We start from the raw sequence: 26642 nt of genomic DNA on the forward strand, positions 1-26642 counted from the left end.
ATGTCTTTAACTTTGCTCCTAAGATCGCTAGAACGTCTGAAAAAGTATACAAGGTCCTGTATTTCCTATAGTTTCTTATTGCAAAGATGCCGACGAATTGTGTGACAGACTAAAACTTTGACAGTTATCATAGCTGCAATGAAACTTCATCTCAGTAGCATATAGTAAAGAATAAGGTTTGCTTGAAGATTTTGAATCAGGATGTTCATGAATGCCCTTCATAGCCTTATCGATAATAATAAACATCTTTTTAAACAAAATAATTGCTTTTAAGTGCTCCACACATCTTGTCTCACAAATTTGTTCAGTCTTATTTTGTTTGTCCCTTTGATAAGATTACTTCCTTGGACAACTTGTTTGAAAATAGCAGAGCGTTTAAGTGAAATTCTAAAGAAATTAATTACTTCTTTAAAAGCTCCTTGACAATTTCTTATAATAGGTATGTTGTACACATAACTCAGTGCTATGTTTAAGGAGTGACTTGCACAGTGAACATAGACTGCCTGGAAATGAAACGGAGCATAGAAATTCAGCCTTGAAACTTGCCGCTCCTAGATTAAACTCCATCATAACCTTGCCTCCCTCAAACATTTTAATTGCTTCCCATTCTAATTAGGGTTTGTATGAACTAAGGTCTGCTATCAACCAATTGTTTCCTTTTGAAAAAGTCTATGATTTTTTATTTCTGTTTTGAGATGATGGACGTATAATTAACAAACAGGGGCGTACACTTCTATATAAACGCTGCAAAAGCACATACGTGATTTAAATGAAATTCAACTATCTTAGGAGCCCGAGGTTATAACAGCGCATGACTTACTTGGGGGCTGCCTGGCATTTTCCCCAGTTGTATTTTCACAAGAAAAATTCTCGTGTAAAGTTCGTCACACATTGCTGAACTGCTGTGCATATATTACTTTAAATCAATGGGAATAAAACCAACGATGACATTAATTAGCCTTTAAGACAGTTATGTTTTCAATTCATTTTTCAAAATGAATAGATCATTCAGTTTTTATCCTCATCACAAGTTTTAGAGTGAAAGGATCCATAAGAGCGTCGACCCTACGAGACAAATTTTGGGGGAGGGGATGTATCCCCGTTATTCTCCCTCGGGTTTGCGCCTGATGCTGTTTTATTAAGAAAGGCTCGTTCCACTGTATTCATCAGCTTCTACTTTTTATTAGGGAATGATGTTAACTTTGGTTTACTAAAAATAAATAAAGCAAGCTTTTTTTATGAAGTAATGGTTCCTTCCCTGTCTAATCAAATCTAGAAATGGTAAGAAATCGCCACTGTACCAAGCTTGTGTTTTTGTTTTATTTTTTTAAGGGCCAGACATACGTAACTTTTTTCAACAACAATTTTAGCAGCTCGCTGGGCAAACGATAGAGTCACAAAAACTGCGCCCTTCTTACAAGATTTCCAAGACTAAAGAGCTTAGACACCAATATTCAACTGCAGTTTATTCTAATATTTTCTCCAAAGCAACATCTTTCTTCGTTGTATTTAGATATTCTGGATCACCAGGCGGGTATAGCGTTGGATACGATTGTACCTCCATGAGTAGGACCTTAGTAGCAGGGTCTTTTGCCACGGGCATCTCTGGCTAACTGTGTTTCACATTTGATATCTTTTGCTTTGCTTTCTTTTTTTCTTTTCTTTTTTTGAGGATCGGTATGTAGCCGTTTTGTAAATCGGTCCCGAAAACTAGAAAAAATTTCAAGCTCGAACCCCTGCCGTTTTCTATACAATTTGGTGCCGAAAAAAGTTATACAAATTTTCAGCCTTTTGCTGGTTAACATAATTCCTTAATAAAACGCAGAAAGTAAGGAATGGATTAGAATGAAGCTTTTTAATAAAACAAGCCTTATATTTTACCGGACGACGGGTTTTGGATTATGGGCAATTAGGGTCTTTCAATTTTATGGTTTGACATCGTTTTAATTTAAAAGATCGAAAATTTTAATAAGTTCATCCGTTTTCGTTCTGTAAAACAAAACCGAAAAATCATTGAAAATGGCATCCAAACAAATATGTCAAATAGTACGTATTAAAATAAACTGTAATATCAAGTGCCTTGCCCTTAAAAGAAAGAGCTGAATATATGCTTTCGTTATTGACGTAGATACAAAGCGAAGGCATGGTAATAGTGATGCATTTTCACTCTAGGAAGAAGCAATAACCTATAACACTATGAAAACTGCTTTAAAGACATTTGAAATGCTTACTAATATCATTCCGTAAATGATAAGCCTATTAGTTTATTGATTGTAAATCACTAAGGCTTAGGAATAAACTTTACCCCTCCCCCCATTTCCCCTTAAGGGTCATATTGGCTATCTTGAATTGTATATAGCCTACATAGTGATATCTCTATAGGTTATGTTGAGTTTGCTGTTACATCAATTTGAAAAGTCATAAATAGAAAATTCATTGCATAGGCATACATATCTAAGGATTAAGGGGAGTGGGGGTAAAGTTTATTGGTTCACCTTAATGAATGATGTTAGTCAAGTAAGTATTTTAGAATGTTTTAAAGTTGTTTTCAGAATTTTGTTATGTTTCCTTCTGTAGAGTATCCTAGAAATGCAGCACTAGTACCAAACATTGCTTAATGCCTTTTCAGGTTATGCTCTTTCCAAATATGATGACAATTTCACTAGTAAATGTATGCACACCTCCTTATGGTCCCATTTATGACACTATGATATAGGTCTGGACAAGACTTAAACAAAAAACATGTAGACAAACAAATTCTTGACTTGTAATAGCCTAGGCTAGCCTGTCTTATGTTTTCAATAATGCTATTATCATACTTACTTTTATTGTTATCTGCATTCATAGTTCATTTTAGAATGATATTCAATTAGGCCTACCAACAGATCTGAAATTCTTTTACAATCTAATATAGGTCTGATGATTTTGACAAGTCAGAAAATCTAGTCACAAAGAAAATAAAGCATCAAAGACTGCAAAAGACAGAGAAATGTATTAAATAGGGCTATATATAGGAACATAAGGGGATGGTCTACATTTTCAAAAGAAACAATTATTATATTTAGGAAGATCTTAAAAAGACATCAAGTAGTGTGTTCACCTTATCTCTACATCAACAATAGAAGCATACATATATTTACCCAGCATGGTGTTTGTTTCATATAAAGATCTTTTTAACTTGCAGTCTATTAAAAGGCAAGGTGGATAGGCTACATAGCAATATTCTAGTTTATGTCCCCTGTAAAAGGGAACACTATAGTAACAAAACAGTTGTACAATTTTATTCCTAATAGAAAGTCTCTCAAAATATAGTATTTAATACTCTGGCAATGAACCCTCCCCTCTTCCTAATGGTCACAGGTAGCACCCTAAATAATATATTTATATAGTTTTTCATCTCTTGATGCATTGTTTAGTAAAGTTACAATTAAAAAAGCTTCTTTCTATCTGATGTGAATCAGGTTAATGAATCTTACAAGAATGAATACAGGATCTAAACAGTGTCTACAAAGAAGTTGTCAAGCTAATATGTATTTTCCTTTCCTTATTTCTAGGACGTATTTGATTGCATTGATAAGATGTCTATACCTATTTAACTTTGGCAAGAAATGCTTTACCTTACTTTTAGGTTTTAAGCATATTTTTCATTGGCTTTTTAAAGAGCAGTTCCTATTATTTCAGCTGAATATTAAGCCAGATTGAGGATTTTTTCCTAAATTTATGATTTTAAATTTATATAATCTTTTAAGCTATGATTATGCAAAGGTATGAGGCTGAAAACACTTTTCTTGTACCTTATTTGAGTGCTTGATATTTCTCTCAAGATTTAAGTTCTATGATGCAAAGGTAAGTGCCCTTTGGAGAGAGAAAGAAAATTAGGCCTTGAAAAGAATGCCATTTTTAACCAGAAATACCCTGTAAATAGGAGGCCCTGTGTGTAGGCAATTGCAAAACCAAACTAGAAAACATCATAAGCAAATCCTCTTGAGGAAGGAATTGACATTTAAAGAAAAGCTTATGACAGCAAAGGAAAACTACATTACCAGCAGAAACTCCTCCTCTAACACTCTCACTATGATATCTGCCTCTCAGATGCTAACTGTTTCCTTTGTCAGATGTTTGTAAAAGACTAAAAAACCTGGATACAAATAAAGCAGCTTGGCGTGGTAACTTTCACCCAAGGCTTCCTAAAAAAAAAAAAAAAAAAAAAAAAAAACTGCCCAGTACATGTCATATCTATTGTTTCTGTCTTTAGTATGTCAGGTACAAGGAAAGAATCATCCCAAGATTGGAAGCAAGCACACATTAACCAATATTCAAGAAAGGAGACAAAGATTGTGTAGAAAATTACAGATCAACAAATCTTACCCCAGTAATTTGCAAAATCATGGATTGTATTATTAATAATGCTCTTGTTTCTTATTTTGAGCGTAAAAAATTATTTATTGATAGTCAACATGGTTTTTGTAAAGGTAGGTCAGTTGAAACAAATTTAATTTATTCTTACAACATTATTATTAAACTTTTGGAAACTGGTGGACATTGTCCTACTTGACAAGGCAACAGCAATTGATAAAATAGAACACTCCTACCTGAAATTAAGAGTCAATCAAGTAGTAAAGGGCATTGTTCCAAGGATTCTGGCTTTTATGTCTTGAAGGTTGTAATGTATGATGGTAATGACAATGTTACTTTAACCATCTCTCCTATCATCAGCTATGTCTCAAAAGAAACTATTCTTGAATCAGTCCTGTCCAGCATATACATAATGATTACATAAGTTACCTGAGTAACCCACTCACTTTCTATGGTGACAATTCTGAACTATTTGGTGTTGTTGCAACTGAAGAGAAGATTTTTCACTTACACTAAGATTTAGATAGACTAGCAACACAGTCCATCATTTGAGCCTTAGAATTTAATAACTCAGAATGCTATGATTTATATGTTGGATGCAGCAAACTTATTATATTAGAGGTGAGCAGCTAGAAGCATTAACTGAAGCAAATGACCAAGGAGTTACCTTAAAATATCTTAAATTACAGCTAGGAGCAATCTAAGGATTTCTCCTTGTAGAGTTCCAGAATGATGGCTTACCTTAAATTGCAGCTTAGAGCAATCTAAGGATTTCCTCCTTGTAGGCTCCATGAAGAATTACTGACAAGTTGAAGACACAGGGCCTTCCCAATCATATTTCCACTCAACATCACTCTATTCAGCATTCACTCTTGATTTGAAAGTGTCAAGACAAGTTCAGAGACAGCATATTCTGACAGTCTATTCCAAAGGCTGGTGACTCTGTTTGAAAAGAACTGATTTCTCTGGTGGAGTCTGCATGACATCTTAGACAGTTTCTTTGAGTGATATTCAGTAGAAGAGGTGATGGCAAACAAGAATAAATCAGGGACAATGTTTGTCAAAATAAGTTTGAAGGCAGTTATGACATCCCCGTTTTTGCACCTATATGTTAGGCTTGGTAGTGTGAGGTAACAGAGACATTCACAATAGGGGACTGTTTGGAATTTGCAAATCAATTTTGTTGCCCTCCTTTGGACTGTTTCTAGGATGAATTTGTCTTTTTTTGTAAAAAGGGGATGCAAGTGTCATGTCAACTTCAAGTTTAGGTCAAACAAGAAGCTGATAGTTCTCTTTATTGTTCCTAGGGTCTGGTTAGCTGATGAAGCAGCAATAGCAGCATAAGAATCAAATTTAGATTTCTCATAAACCAAGACACCCATGTCTCTATCCTTGTGAAGAGCCTCAAGTGGTAGGTCATTGAGAGTCTACCCAAAATGTAAGTTATTTTCTACAAAATGAAGGACGAGACATTTAGATGTGTTGATGCTCAATAACCAGGCATTTGCCCAAATATTAAGCTCATTTAAATTGTTTTGAAAAACATCTGCATCAAGTTGGTTTCTGATACCATCAATAAGCTTAGAATCATCTGCATGTAAATTCAAATAAGTGTGTACTACACTAGGGGCATCATTAATAAAAATATTGAAGAGGGTAGGGCCAAGGATAGTACCTTGCAACACACCACTCTTGACTAGCAATGGATTGGAATAAATCAGCATTCCATGAAATGTAAATATTCTGACCTGTTGGGTCCTTTTAGCAAAAAATCCCTTAATCCAGCCAAGAACTTGGTTGTTTATTTCTGCAGCATGTAACTTGACAATCAGTCTCCTGTGGCAAACCCTATCAAAGGCTTTGGCTATGTCAAAGAAGGTAACATCAACAGAAATTCCCTTATCTATTAGATCTGTAATAAGATTGTAAGACTGCAGTAAATTTGTGTCAATAGATCACCATGCTGAGAATAGTGAAGGATACCGTTCTTTTCAAGGTGTTTAATAATAGCATCATTAACTATTTCTTCAATCACTTTGACAACAGAAGAGGTAATACTGATTGGCCTGTAATTTGCAGCAGAGTTTCTTTTTTCCTTTTTGAAAACAGAAGTTATGTATGCTTTTTTCCAATCCACCAGAAGCTGTGCTGTTTTAATTGATTTTTGGAAGATTGCAGCTAATGGGGCACCTAGGACATCTTTAGTATGTTTGAGAAGCTGAGGATGAATATTGTCAAGACCCTTAGATTTATTTACATTAATTGAAGCAAGTTTCTTGTTCACCATGCATTCAGTTACTTCAATATCTGGCATAGTGGTAGTGACAGGGTAAAAAGAGAGTGCAGGGTGTTGGACATCCTGACCATCAAGAAATACTCAGGAAAATTGTTTGTTCAAGACTTCTGCTTTACTTTCAGGTGTGGATATCCCATGTCCATTTTCCCACAAATCAGGAACTGAGGGCCTGCCTGGTTTTTTAGTTGATGCATGCCTCCAAAAGAGTTTGGGATTTAACTTGATTTTTTTGAACTAGTTTATTTTCATAATTTGATTCTTGATTTTTTAATGTTATTCGTAGTAAGATTTCTGGCTACCTGGTATCTTTCAAAGTTAAATGAGTTCCTATCTTGCAATACTTTTTCCATGCTTTGGATTTTCTTTGGATGAGATTACAAATAAAAGGAGTTAGATATGGCAGGATTTTTTTGGCTGTCTAAACATCCTAATGCTAGCATGTTTCAATTCAGCACCAAGTAATAAAGTTTCGAAGATATGCCATAAAGTCTCAAGATCATCATCTGTGGCAAAGCTCCAGTTAATACATGCTAAATCTCTATATACAGCTTTGTAATCAATAAATGAGCAGCATTTACAAGTAGTTTGTTTGCTGTGAATATTAATTGTAGAGAGAATTGTAACATCGTTGCTTTTTCCAGGGGGGGGGGAAGCAGATAATCATTGCTCATCAATATCTCAGGACGAGAAACAGTAACTAGGCCAAGAAGGGGTGGGTTTTGATCACTAAAAATTCGTGTAGGCTCATTCACAGTTTGGTATAGATAATTGTTTGATAGACAAGATGCAAAAGGAGAACCCTTAGTTTGTGTTTTAGATGACCCATATCCATCAATCCATAAAGTTTCTGGCAGGTTGAAATCACCAACTATAATTGTCTCTAAAGATTTGATTTTTAAGATATCAGATACCATATCTGAAAGGGCATTTTTTCTAATAATCTGGCTTTAGGAACTAGGGCTACAATATGCACATCCAAAGCATATTATATTATTGTCAATAGTTATAGTAAACCACACTGTTTCAATCCAAGGTCTATAATTGATTATGGGAAAAATAACACCCACCTGCAGCTCCTCCCTAACAAAAATAGCCACTCCTCTAATACAATCAGGGTCCAATAAATTTGAAAAAAGTTTATAGCCATTGATGCTGATGCAAGATTCTGTAAGTTTGATATTGCTAAATTTGGGGCACACTTCCACAATTGCAAGTATATCAGCTTGTTCTTTTAAAAGAACAGAGGTGGTCTTGTTCCGTTTATTTTAAAAACCATTTTTGATGGACTTGAAGGATGGTTTAGAAAGTTCATTAATACTTAACAGCTCATTACTGCTTAAAACAGGACTTCCATTTGTGATGGAGTTGAAGGATGGTTTAGAAAGTTGATTAATACTTCACAGCTCTTTACTATCTACTATATTACTATTTACATATCTTACAGGGCTGGTAGAAGGAGTATGTAATAGTCCATCGCCTGGTGGGAATGCCCTCCACTTGGACATATCAAGTTTTCTGCAATAATCTTTCAGTGGTTGATAGCCAGGTTTAGATCACCTAGCTCAGTCCAGCAGCCAAGGATTTTCTTTTTTGCAGTCTACCAAAGATGCATCTGTCCTAAACTGAATTTCTTGTCAGAGTTCATACAATGTTTGCAAGATATGTTATTTTTTACGTCTCAGTTTTGGACAGAGAAAAGGATGGGAGGGGGACAACTTGGGGTGGATTTTTGGTGACTTATACATGCCTGTCTGATGGGTGACTCAAGTAGTATACAAGATTTGTTTGAAAACATCAATGGATTCAGCATTAACTGTTTTCTTAGATAGTTTTTTCTAACTGTTGACAATGTGTTATGAAGAGAATTGAATATGGACTCAAGATATTATAGACTGCTTGACAAGTTTCAGGTGATAACCTCTAGTTCTTGAGTTGGTACCAACAGTAGGGAATAATGCTGGAAGAGTGTCTTTTTTAAAATATGGGGAGGCAAGAGACCTTCCAACTTCAAGCTTAGAAACCTACAAGTCCCCTCTGTAGAAGACTGATGATTTTAGAGAAATGAGTGGAAATAGTATGCTTAATCAGACCCATGGTTGAAATAGCCCCAGCAGCAGATCTCTTAGGATGAGTGCCAAATTTTAATACATTGTCAATAGTGACACTAAGATCCAGCTTATTGTTTATAGAGGAGAGTGGGTGGCCTAAGATTAAATGAGAGCAGCAAGGATTCAGTTTGCCAATGTGAATGATATGGCACTTGGCACCATTGAATTCAAGAAGCCAGGCCTCAGCCCATTGACCCAGCAGTTGAAGATGATTTTGTAGCAGGGTATGATCATCACAGGACAAAGCTGGTCCAAGAAGCTTAGGGCCATCTGCATAAAGAATTGATTTACTGCTGAAAATGGATGGAGCATCATTGGTGAAGATATTAAATTGTTTAGGATCCAAAATACTTCCTTGATGAACTCCCCTCAGAACATGCATAGAGTAAGAAAATACAATTACCAGAATCATCAAATAACTGAACACATTGAGATCAAAAATGAAGAAAATCAAGGATCCAGATCAGGGATTTCTCATCAAGTTTGACTGCAAATAATTTGATTGCAAGTTGATATTGACACACTTTGTCAAAAGCTTTAGAAAAGTCAAGCAGAATCATGTCAGCAGGCACCCCCATATCAAGAAACTTGGTGATGTGATCATACAATTCAAGGAGATTGGTGTCAACAGATCTTCCTAAACAAAATACAAGTTGTGAACTGTGTAAAACTTTATTTGCCTAAAGGTGTTTAACAACTGCAGAATTGATTATTCTTTCAAAGACCTTAACAACTGCTAATGTCATGCTAATGGTTCAATAGTTTTCATCAAGATACTTCTACCTTTTGTAAATATAGGGATGATATGGGAATGATAGATTTCCATTCTAGAGGTAGTCTGGAAAAATTTAATGATAACTTGAAAAACAGGAAAAGAGGATGACACAAAACTGTACAACATTCATGTAGGATATGTGGCTGAATGCTGTCTGGACCAGCAGATTTATTCGGTTCAAAGGAAGTAAGTTCCTCTAGAACCAATGTATCAGTAATTGGTTCCATCATATGGGATATATCATAAAGGAGGTGTGGGGTACACAATAATGGAACTGGAGGAAATAACAGATGAGAAATATTGATTGAAAATTCAAACTTTCAGCTCAGGATCAGCTACTGATTGACCATTGTGCAGGATGTCTGGGACTGTGTTAGCAGCTACATTTTTGAGTGGAATAATGCCAGAAAAATTAGGGTTATCCTTTACTTCCTCAGCCAATTTTTTTTCAAATCCTCTTTTCAACTCCTTTATTTGGTTGGTTTTTTGATTACAAAAAGATTTTTCATCATTCAAAATTCCTGTTTTTTACATTTGACAACTCTCATCAAAATCATCAGTAATAAGCTTTTTCCAATTCATATTGGGAAGTTTTTCAGAGACTAGTTTGTAGTTTACCTATTTTCGTTGTTTAGAAGAAGGAGTTATAATTGATAATGAGCTGAAATTACATAGCCAGATGTGAACACAGGTAGCTAAAGCTAAGTCCTTAGGCTTATTAAGTCGACCGTTTTTGCAAAAAAAAAAAAACAGTATAAAGAATGTGCTAACACAATTGTCCAGTGTGCTGACAAATATTGACACGTAAGCTAAATTAAGACACAAAAGACACCAAAAGTTCCAAGGCATCAGCACTTCATCCCACTGCCTTGAAACTTTGGAGTGGGAGCCCCACCCCCTAGCTGCGCCTCTGCTTCTATTCCTGAGTTGGTTTGAATTCATAACAATTCTATTATTTTTGTTTTATTTTGAATGAGAATCTTGCTTTCAAAAAACAGATACTTTTAAAATATTGATTTTTCTTTAAATAAACAGATATTTTATTTATTTTTAAAGTTTCTAATATCTGGTTTTAATTAGTTTTTTTTTCATGTAATATTTCAAGAAAATTGTATCTTCTGTTATAAATTTGTGCTTTCTAACTTTATTTACGTATGAGTATTATGTTATGTTTTGTAATGCTCTGTTGTAAAGCTATTGAGAATTATTCTTTTCTTTATTTCATTTTCTTCCAGTGCTCTGAATCAGATATCAAATTTAATTTCTCACAGCTTTATGACATTTTAAATGTATCTTTTCGCTATCTTATAAATGAAAATTTGTCCAAGTAGTTTGATGATTTATTTGACTACTCATTTTCGTGCCATGATTATCCTTCCTCTAGCTTTTATACTGCTTATTTTGTTGTTGGTTTCTTTCTGATTTCAAGGTCATATTTCTTGATTTGACACCTCGGTCCTGATTTTGAATTCAGTGGACTGGAGTTAAAACTGTAAAAAAAAATATTAACTTTTTAAAAAAGTAAGTTAGAAAAGTAATTTGTTTCTGAAGGTCCTCTTCCTCTTTGTGTGTGATCATCATTATTTGTTTAGTTTGGCCTTTGTTAAACTATTTTAGCAGTTATGCACAGTATATTCTATTCTTTTGTATAAACTTATTGCTGTTTAGTAAAGCCTCCTTCTTATTTTTCTTTGTTTATTTCTTTAAATCTTTTACATGGCTTAATAGGTTTTCAGTAAAATCATTATCATTATTTTAGGCTGCTAGACAATTTTCGACCACATCAGCAGCAACTCAGCTTGTGAAGGCTCCTATTCAAGTTTTTGGGATTGAAGGCAGATATGCAACAGCTTTATATTCTGCTGCTGTTAAACAGAAGAAGCTTGAAGCTGTCGAAAAGGATCTAGTTCAGCTTAATGTAACTTAATCTTTTCATCTTGGTTTTTATACACATTATCACTCTGTTAATTTTTACTTATAGACAGTGGTGTTAATTTATGAAAATTCAGTGGGAAAATTCATTTTCCCAGGTCTAAGGAAACTTAATTGTCTTTTTTAATTTTTTTTTTAATATAACCACCCCCAAAAAGGTATTGTCAAATCAAAGTCTAGGGGCCACATGCCCCCTAATACACATCATTACTTTAAAAATTGCAATCTCAGAGCTATTCACTTAGTCAAAAATCCAAAAACATGTGGATTCAATAGGAGCCAAGTCAAAAATGCAGTTAAGGTAAATAAATACTATCCTAGATAAGAATGGTGGATGTGTTCTCTATTTCCTGCCACTTTATATCCTTGTTAACTGGAAAACTGTGCATTTATTCCAACAACAAAAAAGTCAAGAGTGACTTCTTTCTCTCTCTCTCCTCTCTTTCTCTCTCTCTCTCTCTCTCTCTCTCTCTCTCTCTCTCTCTCTCTCTCTCTCTCTCTCTCTCTCTCTCTCTCTCTCTCTCTCTCTCTCTCTCTCTCTCTCCCTCTCTCTCCCTCCCTGGGAGAGAGCATACCTAGAAAATGAAAATACTTTGGAGGGTGGATTAGAAGACAATACATTTGTTGAGACATTTGATGAGCAAGAGGATGAAGTCACCCTATCACCTTCAGTGCAGACACATATTGATGACTCATTTGGGATTTTAAAGGGAAAAACCGGGAGGGAGGATATTAGGACTGTAAAGGCTAGGAAAATGACTTGATAATGATATTGATGAAGGCAAACTTCGGAAAAATGCAGGCAAATGCTATCCATTTAATCTTTCAGGGTGGCAAGGGGACTTTACAAGGAGAATGGAATGCTAGTCTCTTTAAATATACTTCTGAGATGGAGCTTTTGGGCGGATTCAATTTTATTGCCAAATTCTTTTGACAGGTGTGGATGCCAGACTAAGTCAGTAGTGGCTTGACAAAGCAAAAACCAGATACAATGGCAGAGAATGGATCTAAGAGCATTTAAATTTATTCAAAAGAAAGTGATGTATTAGCTAGTTAACTCTTTAGATAACAGTATCAAAGAGGTCTATAATGTAATTAGAAAAATGGGGCAAAGATTTCATGAGGTTAGATATTTGATTCCGAAGTGTTCAGTTTCAAGTTTAGCGACGGTCTCATCAGCACAGGGGGTAAGGATTTCAAAAGGGTTGCTTTTAATAATTCTATTGCAAATTTTAAGAATCTACAAGGTGTCCACAGATTTCTATTGGCTTTTTAGCCAATTTCTGAGGTTAGCAACTGTGAAAAGAAATATATGTGGCCCAAGCAACATTCTCTGGAGAATCTCACAATAAATAGTTAGGGGTCAGAATTTACCTTTTAGCAGTCCATAAGTTGCAATTTGTTTGAAAGGAAGCAGATTATTATATTTGATTTTGAAAAGGATTCGAAGTCCTATATTTTGCAGTTGTTAAATAAAAAGTTCCCAAATCAAAGTTTTCTGTTTCAAAACAAGGTTCCTTGTTTCTGGAAAAAGTTCAATTAAGATAAGTATAAAGTTCAGTGAAGAAAAACCAAAACGAATTTGGCTATTATTTTTTTAGGTAACTCAATAGTACTGCTTTTGTCAGGTGTGCTGAATTACCAAGGCATATTTTCAGTATTGTACTCTTCTTTTTCACAATGATTTGGAAAAGTCACAAATTTCTGCCGTTTTTTTATTTTTCATTCTTTGGTTACTATAGATGTCCTTTTCTTTCCTTTTTGTTTGTTTACATTCTAAGCGTTTTAATTACTACCATATTTTCATTGGTTGTTGTAATTTTTTGTTTTTGCTAATGCTTCTTGTTGCATCTTAGGCATCCTTGAAGAAATTTCCTCGACTTGGTGAACTCCTTAAGAATCCAACGTTGAGCCGTCAGTTGAAGAAAGATGCCATAGGCTCAATGTTGAAAGAACAAAAAGCTGTAGATTTGACCTCCAATTTCTTAGGTAACCCTTTATGTAATGTAGGTGTCATTGTTTTAACTTGTGAACACCACATATTCTCTTCCTATCTTTTTGTAAGCAAAGTCAATGTCCTTTTATGGGGAGAGAGGCGTTGTTCTTTTTTTCGGGGGGGGGGGGGGGACTTGAATTGATCTTTGGGGATCATAGGACCTAAGTCGGATTTTTGAATCCACATTAGATTGCTCTACATTTTAGGTAAAACACTAAATAATAAAGTCCTTAGGTAAACTCTAAATGGGAAGTTTTAAATATAAAATCTTAAGTGGTTCGATCATCTAAAAATTGCGTCTTCAAGAACCGAATCTGGGGGAATCTGTTTTGGGCACTTTTGCAGTTAAAGCATCTGATTGAATCTCAGCTCTCTACAATGACAAGGATACTCTCTAAAAGGAAGGATTAATGACAAAAATGGTTTTGCCAAGGTATTATAAACAATTTTTATATGCTTTCTAATTTAAATAGGTCAATTGTGGAATGTGCTTGTATTCTCCATGGTCAAGCATATAAGTAAGCACCAAAAATAAAGAAATTTCTTTTCTATCAGGCTGCTAGGGGATTAGAATGAGAATTAGTAATGGTTCTTATTTCGGAAATGTAGAGTGCAATTTGTATATTTAGGACATTACTTTTCTTTTTCTTTTGTTGTCTTTAATAAACATTCTAGTCACTTATTAGCCTGGCTAGGGTCAACAGTGTATCAGGATTTTGGGAAGACTGGAAAGCGAGGGGACTAGAATTATTATGGTTTTTTTCTCTAATGATATATTTATATTGTGTAAGTAGAAAATGTACCCAAGCCAGGGGGTGGTCACTAGATACGTATTAATGTAAGTAAAACTGCACAAAATCCAATCCAGGAGGTGCCTCACTCCCTGGACTCACTACTGCTTGGGGGGCCTTCTAGGGTTAGAAACTTGAAATAACCTTTTCGATTGAAAATGCCCTGAACTTCCCCAAAAAAAGCTTAAATATAAGTAAATTTGGTGTCAATCCGCACAGTATTCGTTCGTCTTAGAAATTTGGTGTTTTTGTTTGTTTTATGGTATTTCTAAGAGGCTTTTGTTTGATGCTTCTTATATTAGTACTTTTCCCTAAAATTCGGGTGATAAATAGATAAAAAATGTGTTTACTGTATTCCTATAGTTGATGTTTTGCGCGATAGCGGAAGTTTTTGTATTTGCTTAGATTTCCTCTGTTTTGTCGTAAGCTGCATGCAATGCAATGGCTGTGCTAAAATACTCGAATTGAGTCACTGAAAAATACGTATCAGCTTTAAATTTAAAAAAAGTTACAATATGCTGACTAAAAGTTAGAAGTTCCAGATATACTTGTTCTATTTTGAGAAGCAACTTGGTGTCTCTTGCCAAAAATCCATGTATGACGTCTATAATTTGCAAATAATATTTCAATCTCACACTGCAGTTTTTTCTGCTTCTCCTCTCAAATGCATGATCTGGTTTGATTTGAGTTACTATGCTATTTCGTCTGTTATGAGGGTCTGAAAAAGACATTGCTGCTCTCAGAACCACAAACATTTTCCCTCGACCAATCATCTGAGTGTTTTACCCTATGTTTGGAAACATTTTTGTTTTTTGAAGACCACAAAATATATACTTTTGCCTTCTTTTTAGAAAAAAGAAAATTTTTGACACATGTAAAAATTTCTGAATCCTGTATATAATTAGAGGGAATATCCTTGCCTTCTTCAAAAAGATGTTTGGTGGCGAAGCCCTTCGGTAATGGCCAGTCTTTGAATAATTGTAAGTCAAGAAATTGTAAAATCAATTTGGATAAGATTAAAAAAAAATTTCTTCATTGGCGTTTCACGTTTTAGTAAAAATATTGCTAATTCTTAAAGAAAAACACTCTTGCTGCTACCGTTTCTGCTTGTGGTGGCCATTCCCTTAAAGACGAACTCTATCTTGCTCTTCTTTTTATAAAACCCATTTAAAAGGTTATTTTTTGGTGAAAAGTTACACATAATGTGTTTTTTCTTTATTAGATTTGTTGACTGAAAATAATCGGTTGAAGATGGTTGATGGTGTCATTAATGCTTTCAAGACTATCATGGCCGCTCATAGAGGAGAAGTTATCTGTGAAGTTACATCTGCTAAGGTTTTTTTCCTCTTTCATTTTTTCTTTGTCTCCGTCTTCTTTCGTTTGCCTGTCTCTTTTAATGGTAAAACTAAGCGAATGGGGAAAATAATATATTAAAAATATAGATATTTCTATATTTAATTATAAGCATTGAAATGGATAATTCTTGATAAATAATGCAAAGTTGTGAATTTTTTTCAGTGTAATTTGCTTCCTACTCTAACAGCAATATTTATACTATTTGAAACTTCTTTTTCTTACTAATAAATTATTTTGGTCACAGGTAGATATATTAATGAATATATTTGACCTGTCTTCAAAATATTGCCGGTGACATAGAACTAAACAGGGGTATCAACTAGTAAAGTTAGACCCAGACAACGGGAAACTACGAGTTCACTTGGCTTTTTTCTCGCCCAAGAACTATCTTTTTGCGTGTGTTTCAATCCCTTTTTTGTTGTATTTCCGTGTATTATAATGCTTCACCAAGTATGTTGAAGTCGTAGATGTAAATGAGATGAATCAGACGAAATGGGACCGGATTACGTTGGTTTTGTTTTTTTTTCTAAATAATTTTGGCCACCAGTGACTGACTATCTCGGGTAGCTGAAAGTCATTTGGTGTTAGAAAAAGGGAAATTGTGTTTCAAAGACGGCTTAAGAGAAAAACCGAACATTAGCTCTGTTTAAATTAATATCTCTTAAGTTGAAATGTAGATTAACCATTGAACATAAGATTAAATTGAGAACAGTTTTAATTTTATTTTTAAAGCCTCCATAGGCTAATCAGAATTTGTAACCTAAAACAAACATAAACAGTTATATTCGTCAATAGCATTCCTCTCATCATTACTTTTCTCCTCCCATCTACTTTATTATGCGTCTATTATTGCTTTTGCATATTTTTTTTTCTAGAGTCGTCTTGCAGGGTGAAAAATATAATTATATCAGCCCAGCGTAGGTAGTGTTTCTTCGAGTACTTTTCTATTTACAAGTGTCATTCTCCCTATTTGAGGATCAAGGTGTTACTTCTTGATAAGCCAGTTAGAAAGGCGGGGGCAGTGCAGCTATTATTACAGGAATCGTCCGCAGTCACTTTTTTCGGACTTGTCACTTCTTCAGTGAATTTGTCACCAAAGTCACTTTTTTGTTCATGTTTTGAGCTTCCTTTTTTAGTCTAGTGAACTAACGGAAGGTTAGTCATTCAAGATTTTAGAAAAGGTAAGTTCACTCTTGATAAATAATCCTACCATAGATGCTCCTTTCACTGAGCCTCCACCCAAATTAACTGCTTAGAAGATGGGCACTTTGGCCGAGATTCTTGAGTTATGTTTCAAGTATTTGCTTCTGTTTTCTCGTTTGGCTGTTGCCTGTAGAGGGTACAAATTCTGACCAATTATTTTAACGGGCGCTAAAATATAAGAAAGAATAAGGGTCTTTCAATGGCTTTATGAATTTATACTTGTTTGCAAAAATATATGAGTTGATGAGAAGGCTTTCTAAATCCATTGTGACGCCTCATCTTTTTTCAGATCACTTTGAGTGATGGGTAAGAAAAAATTTCCTTTAAACTGGTTTGGTAGGGAAGGCGAGACTGGACGCTTAGTGCAAGAGTGGTGTGCCAAGAGTAGTGATAGTGACAGTTCATTATACTGCAAAATATGCAAAAGACACTCAACTGTCGAAAAGGATTTCAAGCCTTTCTTCAACATCCGCCAAAAAGGAACACAAGATGGACGCGTCTGCTGTGCTAAACCCGTGTCAACTCTGACTCACTGGATCAACTGTAACCGAAACAAGTCATAGGCTAGAAATACAATACACGAGAAGAAGCTTGAGATGTTCTGCGAGAGAGATGCGGCTTCAAAGGCAGAAATAATATGGGTCTTGAAGGCCATAGCCAAGTCTTTACCTGTATCGTCGTGTGGTGGCGTTGCTGATGTCTTTCGAACTATGTTCCCGGGCGCTGTCCCAGAAGGCTTCTCGTTAAATGCCAAAAAATGGCGTACTTGTTGACAGACAATTTATCCTTGATTTAGGGAAATTGGGCTGAAGACAGTGAGATGTCTGACTTTGTACTGGAATAGGATAAGACCATAAACAGTGATTTAGGGAAAATTGGGCTGAAGACATTGAGATGTCTGACTTTGTACTGGAATAGGATAAGACCATAAACAATGCTGGGGTAAAAGACTCCCAAATTAAGGTCCGGTACTAGTAGAAGGAGCAAAAACTAGTCAATTCTCGGCATCTTAGAGCATATAATCTGGGACATGCTACTAGTGAGGATCTGAGTAAGAAGCTCCTCTAGTGTATAGAAGATGAAGGACTTCCACTTGACAGACTGTTGATGCTTGCCAGCGATGGTCCAGTTGTCAATAAGAAAGTTTGGTCAATTGTTTACTTTGACCAAACTTTAAATTCAATCTTTTAAATTCAGTACCTGTAACATCTATGCTGAGCATAATGCGTTCCAAAAAAGACTACAGGAACTCGGGTAGGAATGTTCTGATATGATAATTGCTGTCTGCCATTTTATTCAGCGGATGGTCTGCTCTTGTGACGATTTTAGCCAGTGTCAGCTAAAAGTTAAGCTCCGTGACATATAAGTTAGTAAAGCACGTCCCCACTATGTGGCTTACCATAGGAAAAGCTGCAAACCGCTTGATCGAGCAAGGCCCTGCTCCGATTGAATATTTTCTGGAATTCGTGCCAAGGAAAAAGAGTTTAAAGAACTTTATTTCAAATCTAAAGTATTTGAAATGGTCAGTTGGCTAAAAAAAAAAAAAAAAAAACAACAATGAAAGCTGAAATCTAATTTTTTGTGAGTTCTGCAAATACCTACACTGTATTCTGGAGTGTTTACACTGGAGTGTTTCAACAACAAGAGGCGTTGATTCGTGTGGTGAATCTTGAGTTGCTTCGCTTATGCACAGTTCTTCATGGACAGATTGTACGTACCGATTTTGTCAACCATCACCTCGCCGTGCGGTTTGAAAGCGTAGACAGGGCTCTAGAAGTATGTCTAGAGCAACCTTGTGTGTAATGAGCGGATCCTGGCAGATCTCGCTTCTTTGAAAGTGACTCAGAAAGATAGGAAACTTTTTTTTTCTAAGAATTAGGAAGTACGTCAAAGCTGCTGTTCAGTATTTTTTTTGGCAAAATGCCCTCTGAAAAATGATTTTCTCCGAAGCCTTGCCTTCTTCAGCCTTCCCAAGCCAGATTTTCGGCCGAGGGGTTGCAGTGATGTTCTCTGCGTCGCAAGAGAACTTCCTTTTGGGACGATCATTAAGAAAGTCCAAGAAGAATGGTTATTATTACAGTTGGACCCTTTGTCACCACCCATGAACAGTACATGAATAGATAGCTATTGGTAAAAGATCCTTGAACCGAATCCATCAGGTGGCAATGTAAAGTATCAGGCCTTGGGTCGGGTAGTTGAGCAGTTCTTTCGCTCTGCCAGGGACGTGCATACGGGGAGCGAGGATTTTCTCGTTCAGCTGAGTTGATGACTAGCATGCAAGTCCATACTGAGGAGCAGACCCCAAACGCTAAAGCTTTTGTTGAGGATGCTCTCCGCAACTTTGAGAACAAGCCCCACCTTGTGCCGATCGCAAAGAAGGTGCTGTGTTTTGCTAGATCAGCTAGAGCTATACCTTATCAGGATACCTAGGGATAGCTGATAGCTATCCCTATCAGCTATGAACTTTCCCTTATTGGGAAAAAGTAGGATGAATTGGAAAAAGAAACGCTTGAAGCTGAAAAGATAGATGCCGAATTGGCAGTCCAAGGCCTGGTCCAGAAGTAGCAGAAAATAGTTGAGCTAGAGTCAGAAATTTCACGAAAAAAGAGATGGCCAAACAGAAGAAAGAAATCCGTGATACTCTTCTGAAAGAAGTAGGAGAACAATTGAAGGAAAGCAGTAGAAGAGAAGGACTTCTTGAACATGGGTCTGGCTCAAAGCATGCTGGAAGCAGCACTGAAAGCTCGTTCCAAAGAAAGAGAAAAGTCAGGTGATGCTGAATCTGTGGAAGTACTTGTTTTGAAGAGGAAATCAGATCTGATCGATCGCCTTTCAAAAAAGCCTAAAAAGTGCTGAATCTAATTATGTTAAGTGTAATTCTACCAGTGATTTGTTACTCTTACTTATGAACGCCAATCGTACGGCTTAATCCTTTTCGTAAACATTCGAAAGTTCTGCTTTACTAAGGTCGTTTGTTCCTTGTACCTTAATCGAAGTTGTGCTTTCATTAAAGTTATCTTTTTGTGTGACTTAGTTATCTTTTTGTGTGTTTTCTTTTGTATCTTTTGAAGACTTTCAGTCTTCTTTTTTTTCAGTCAAACGTTGCAAGTGTTCATTTTTTTTAAGCAATTATTTCTTACAGTTTACTCAGTTCGAAATAAACAAACTTCACATTAATAATTTGTTATATTCCCTATAATATTGTTGGTCTCCCATCCGACAAAAACAAGTTTATTCTTTCTGAAACAACTACTAGTGCTCTACCTCCCTTAGACTATCTAGAGGAAAATTTTTACAGGCCTTGTCCCACGTATTTAAAGTTAAAAACTGTCCTACATCCCCTCCTGTATTTTGTCTCCAAGTTAGTGGTATTTCTCGTAAATATTCATGCAGAGAACTGTTTAATCTAAAATAATCTGAAAAGGCTTAATGAAACAACTCGTTAAGACGTGGCAAAGAAACACAGGAGCCTGGTTGTTACAGAGTTTACCTACCTGCAGCACTTTTAGCCTGCTAAAACACGGAACTGTAACTTTATTTTGTAAAATTTGTGCACGTTCAAAATTCACATAAAAGTTACTAGCCCATAGAACACAACCATAAGATATGCAAGAATTAATGATTGTGTAATGCAGAGAGACCTTAAATCCGTTTGATAAGCACCAATTTAGTCATCCGTGGAAGAAACTACGTCACTATGTTTCCAGAACAAATTTGGATTCAGCTAAATCCACAAATATTTTATAAAAGCGGACCTAAAATCAAACCGTGAGGAACACGACACTTAATAAAGTAAGGACTCGAAGCAATTAAGAACGAATCGAATACATCTTTCTTTTAAAAAAGACGAAAATTAACTCAAACATTGACCTTTAATTACTAGAAACTCCAATCTTAGTGCTAAAATATTAAAATCCACTGTGCTAAAAATTTTAAAATCCACAAAAAAAACTGCAAGAGGTAGTTTACTAATATCAAAACCCTATAAACGGCTGAACTGAATGGGTTACCGAATGGCATTTGCGAAAACCGAATTGAGTATCACTTAGCCATCCGTATTTTGTTAGATGCTGGTAGGGACGGCAATCGGCGACTTTTTCAAGTGTCTTAATAGGACAACAAAAGAATTGAAATAATTCCTTTGCTAGTTAATTCCAATCTGCATCCACCTTTGGAGAGGAGGATGACAGTTGTTGCCTTCAGTCCTTTTGGGAAGATGCCAGTTTCCAATGAAGCATAAGGTGAACAAAAAAAAATGTCGTTTAAATTGATCTCAAGCAGATTATATACTAAATAGTGAAATTGTATAATGATAAACTTGGAAAAAATAATTTCCCCTGTTGAAAATAAACTGTCTGTTTTGTGTCCGAACAAAACAGACCCTGTTCATTTAGCCCGACAAAATGCATTTATTATTCGTATTGCAAAACAAATTTTTTGAATGTAGGTTACCTCTTTATATTGTGTACATTTTTTTTTTATGATAGAACTCAAAAGATTGATTTTTATTCAGGAAAGCAGAACAATAATATTAGATGGTTTTAATATTGCGTTACCAGCAAAAACATTGCTTGGATTATAGTGAGCTTTGCGGCTTTGTAAAAAAAAAGAAATGGTTCATGGTGTACTAACTAAGTAGCCTATCAAGAAACTTGACTAATTCCATCGTTGAAATGTAGGATTGAACATGGATTATTTTAAGAAAATGGTGCAGTTCAAAACATGACCACCATAATTTCTATATGTGCTACATTGTTTGAATTAAAAAAAGAGTATGTTTTCTAAGCGTATGCTAATATTAACTTTTAGCCCCCCCCCCCCCGAGAGTAAGGGAAATTATTTTACTTATAAACGCAAGAAGAACAGGTTTACTGAAATGTGTATTTCAATATTTCAGCCTCTTGATGAAGCTGCGCGCAAAGATTTGGAAGTGGCTCTGAAGGGCTTCCTGAAGCCAGGTCAAAATATTAAGTTAACCTTGAAAACTGACCCAGCCATAATTGGTGGACTTGTTGTGTCCATTGGAGATCGTTTCGTTGACATGAGCATTGGAACTAAAATCAAGAGATACACAGCTGCGCTCAAAACTGCTGTCTAGATGATTTTTATTTGAAATGTTGTAAATTGGAAATAAACTAATTGAAAATTCAATTTATTTACGTACTGTTTGGTTTGGTTAGTCTCTTTTCTAACCGATTCTATTCTTTTTTTTTTTGCCGTTTCATGCCGAAATAATCTCAACAGAAAATAGGATGTTTCAATTTAATCTCGTCAAAATGAACTGAAAGTAAAGGGCTTGTTCTGCACTAAGAAAAGTATATCTTTTTTTGAGGAGGGTGAACATCTTGAAGGTAGCTATGGCCCCCATTCTCTAAAATTGGTACCTGTGATCAAAAGACAATACAAATACAATGTCATACAGGGTTTAGTTAGGCTGTTTTGAGTATGATAGCCCATCTACAGCTATTGTTTTATGATAAAAATTGAATGTTTTTTATTGGCTGCACTTATAAATTCATAGGCTATTTAAGTGTAAAAGTGGGCGTTTTCCTCCTCGAATGGGGCGGGAAAAGATCATAACAAAATGCTTGCTGTGTTGATTTTTTGCGTAACAAAATTTTGTTGTATTATTTTTTTAGTGTTTTCTCTAGGGTTTTTGAGTTAAAGTGCCATTTGCATTTGGAAAAAAAAATCCTAGCTTAAACTTCAAAATCTGCTGATTTTTTTCAGAAAACAGCCAAACAGTTTTACTTGAGCCTTTTACCAAAATGCACTTTTAAATGTTTTCAGTGTATTTAGTTGCGTGCCCAACGGCAATCCTGGCTATCGTCTTAATTAGGATCTAAAATAGTAGAGGCTATTCGCTACGGCTCGGATTCCGGACTTGCATCTATGTATACTCAGATTTAAAATATACTAAATTTAATGTTGACTCTTAAACTATTTAAATGCCGATCCAATTTGGTTCTTCTTATTGAATTCTATATAGTACATTAAACGTCAAAACATTTATTTTTGGCACCAGAAATCTGATCTTAAAAGATAGAGATATAAAGCCACAAATGATGGCTTTTTGGCCATCGAATACTAGATAATAATTTATGTGTAGTCAATTTAACTAAGCTCATGATAAAATTGACAAGTAAATAATCTCCTACCTATTCTTGACGTACCTACCCAGAGGGGGAACAAAATCAAATAGAAACTAGCAAATTAAGGTATTTTTTTTAGAGATATCATCTACCCACTACAGACAACATACTCCAGCAATATGACGCGTACTCAGTGTTGGATTCTGACCTTGTGGAAGAAGTGCAAAAAATTTCAATATGATTTTTTCTTCTATCTCTCGTTTAAAAAGCGGACATTCAGATTGATCGGAACAAAATGTACAAGAACATGAAGGGCCTCAGATAGATCAATATAAAGCTAATAAAAAGTAAAATAGCCCCTTCAAAGAATACAGTTTGTTTCTAAATCATCAACAGTTTAGTTACCGAACATTAATTTCTTGAATGAGATATCTCGCTTTTTCATTACTCTTGGAATCTAGTTTCAGGGAAGAAGTTGACATCCATATAATTATGTACTAAGAGACATTTGGCTGTGTTAAATAGTGAGAAACGACTATCAAAATAAACATAGGGTAAGTATGTTTTAAGTTTTCTTAGAATCAGGACCAATCCAAGACGAAAATCTGAAGTGTACAAGGCCTACATTTTATGTCGCTACTGGGTGGGGGGGGGGTCTGGGGCATAAAAATATAAACTTAAGGTCTTAAAATACAGTTTTTGTGCATTTTTTCACCTTTTTGAACATTAAATTGATGCCTCTCAATCTGATTCATTATTGATTAAATTGATAGGTTCATTACTTTTTCTTGTACTTTAAACCACTATTATCTCAAGTGAACCAATGGAAGCTTGTGGAAAAACTAGCTCGTCGCACCCGACAATGTCACTTTGTTCCCATTGTACAATAGCTCTTCAATTTATTCGCATTTGATTAAAAGCTTTTGTCGATCGGGCAGTTTGTCTAGTATTCTAACTTGAAGAGTAATTAAAATATTGAAGTCCTGGCCTTCAACTGCTCAAACCTTTTCTTCCAGGGCTGAGTAGGCAGTATTGACTAATGATAAGGATAATTCAACTTAAAATTGATTGCAGCATCTTACTGGCCAAGGTAATTTGAAGGAGTACGTCATACCAAGTGATTATATCAAACAGTTCATGGTAACGAACTGTAGTAAGGAGCGACCCGGCTCAATAGTAACCGAAACTCTAAAAAACAGAATTTTGATACCAATAGTTACATCAAAAGAATCGCATTTTAATGCTGATTTTAAATATACAAGTTTCATCAAGTTTAGTCTCGCCCATCAAAAGTTACGAGCCTGAGAAAATTTGCCTTATTTAAGAAAATAGGGGGAAATGTCCCCTAAAAATCATAGAATCTTAACGAAAATGACACCATCAGATATTGCGTTTCAGAGAACCCTACTGTAGAAGTTTCAAGCTCCTATCTACAAAAATGTGGAATTTTGTATTTTTTGCCAGAAGACAGATGACTGATGCGTGTTTATTTGTTTGTTTGTTTTTTTCCGCAGGGGTAATCGTATCGACCCCGTGGTCCTAGAATGTCGCAAGAGGGCTCATTCTGACGGAAATTAGAGTTTAGTGCCCTTTTTAAGTAGCCAAAATATTGGAGGGTACCTAGGCCCCCTCCCATGCTCATTTTCTCCCAAAAACACCGGAACAAAATTCTAAGATAGCCATTTTATTCAGACAAAAAATAATCACAAGTCCTAGATACGTGATTGACATAACTGGAACGGATCCACTCTCTTTGGGGGAGTTGGGGGGGGGGTTAATTCTGAAAAATTAGAAAAAATGAGATATTTTTAGCTTACGAGTGGTGATCAGATCTTAATGAAATTTGAAGGTTGGAAGGATATCGTGTCTCAGAGCTCTTATTTTAAATCCCGACTGGATCCGATGACATTGGGGGGAGTTGGTGTGATCGTCAGTGATTGGTGTGATCGTCAGTGATCTTGGGCAAACAGGGGAACAACATCAATGACGCAAAAATAAAGCTCGCCCGATGGAAGGAATATTTAATCCGAAATTAAACCCACAAGTAATTATAGAACCAAACGTCTTAAGCTACATCCCAATCACAGAAAGTGACAACCCACCACCTCCAATAAGATCCGAGACCAAAGTAGCCACAGAATCTCTGAAGTGAGGAAAGACTTTGGGACCAGACGATGTCACGGCGGAACTAATAAATATCAACTCATTAGACGTTGTTGACCTAAACCATAGTATTACAACAGCCACCTAGTCCCCTTGATATGTCAAGGACAGTGGTGTAAGTCAGCAACAGTACCAATCCACAAAAAAGCTCGAAATCCCCCCCCCTCTATAATAATTCATGGTGATCAAGTGGATACAGGAAATCGATTGCTTTATCTTGGCAGTCTGTTAACGGCTGATAATTGCCACACTGCAGACGTAAAACGCCACCTAGTCTTTGCCAGCTCTAGTTTCAGAAGACTCTCAAATTCATGGAAGTCCAGCCACCTTTCGAACCATCTAAAAACTAACCTTTTTAGCAGCCTGACCATGCCCATCGCGCCCTATAGGCGTTAAACATATATCGTTTTCGGCTGTACAATAAATGCCAAAAACGAGCTTATCCTTCTCGTATTCAAAATGAGATGCTTAAGTCGGATAGCAAAGACAAAGTAGAGTGACATTGTCAAAAATAGAGAATTTTTGAGAAGACTAAGATCTAAAGTGATCGCAGGATAGATACCCCCTCCCCCCGACACTTCGTATTTTCCCGGGATGTATCTGATTGAAATTTTTGAATGGCCATTTGTAGTCGTAGAAACTTCAAAAAATGCTCGTTCGATTGGAAATTGAAGTAGCTTTTTTAATAGTCAAAAGTGATTGGAGGGCAACAAGCCCCCCCCCCCAAAAAAAAAAATAAGCCATCAATTCCCAAGACATTTCTAATCAAAATTTTGAGATAGAAATTTTGTTCAGCGTAGTTCAAGGATCTGAAAATTATATCTTTGAAAATGATATCACTCCCCCACCAGCCCTCAGTGCAAGGGTTGTCAGTTATACGCCGAGGGCCTTTAATGTTTTTATAGAAAAGGTGGTCACATAAACGCCAAAGGGGATGATTGGATTGGAAATCAGATGTTTCAGTTCCTTTTTTTAGAGTCAAAGTGATCATGGGTCTTTAGAAGAGGCCTATTTAATTTTAAATATATGGTTCTAGATCCCTTTTAAGAGTCAAACTCGATGGAGAGCAACTAGCCTCCCTCCCTGACATCCTCTTTTCGCAAAACACATTTCATTAAAATTGTGAGATAGCCGTTTTGTTACCAATAGTCCAAAAATCAAATAACAATATCTTTAACGTGGACACAATCCCCCAGAGCCCATGGGCAAGGGTTTTAAGTAATGCCCCAGGGCATATAAAGTCTTAATGGAACGGGGGGTCGTATAAGCTTTCGATTGGATGGAGCTAATTTGAATGAAGTCCAAAGCTTTATTGCCATTTTCAGAGTCAGAAATGAATGGGGGGAAATCAGCTCCCCCAAGCCTATCATTGTCCAAAACATGTCCGATCGAAATTTTAAGATATCTATGTTGTTCAGCCTTGTTAAAAGGTCCAGCAGTTATGTCTTTGGGGTTGTTAGCCTCCCAACAGTCCTCAGGACAAGGGCTGTAAGCTAAGCAATTCGTTCATTGTTTACACACTCTTATGTTATTGAGAAAAGTATACATGTTTGAACTTCATTTTCCAAAAAGAC

General features: G+C 35.8%; 1 protein-coding gene across 1 annotated transcript; it reads left to right on the forward strand.

Moving 5' to 3' along the window:
• The first annotated feature begins 1918 nt into the window (after positions 1-1918).
• LOC136039330 (ATP synthase subunit O, mitochondrial-like) lies at positions 1919-21964 on the forward strand. Its single transcript, XM_065722951.1, has 5 exons — positions 1919-2046; positions 11295-11453; positions 13324-13456; positions 15477-15589; positions 21711-21964. The coding sequence occupies exons 1-5, from the start codon at positions 2020-2022 to the stop codon at positions 21909-21911; spliced, it is 633 nt and encodes a 210-aa protein (XP_065579023.1). The 5' UTR covers positions 1919-2019; the 3' UTR covers positions 21912-21964.
• Positions 21965-26642: the final 4678 nt, after the last annotated feature.

This window comes from Artemia franciscana, chromosome 19 (genome assembly GCF_032884065.1).
Source record: "Artemia franciscana chromosome 19, ASM3288406v1, whole genome shotgun sequence".
Classification (NCBI taxonomy): Eukaryota; Metazoa; Arthropoda; class Branchiopoda; order Anostraca; family Artemiidae; genus Artemia; species Artemia franciscana.

Excerpts from the sequence above, each read along its gene's own strand:
- LOC136039330 (XM_065722951.1), top strand. The coding sequence starts at position 2,020 with ATGGCATCCAAACAAATATGTCAAATA. Across the intron at positions 13,457-15,476 it reads TTTGACCTCCAATTTCTTAG|ATTTGTTGACTGAAAATAAT; the intron begins GTAACCCTTTAT and ends TTTCTTTATTAG. Across the intron at positions 15,590-21,710 it reads GTGAAGTTACATCTGCTAAG|CCTCTTGATGAAGCTGCGCG; the intron begins GTTTTTTTCCTC and ends TCAATATTTCAG.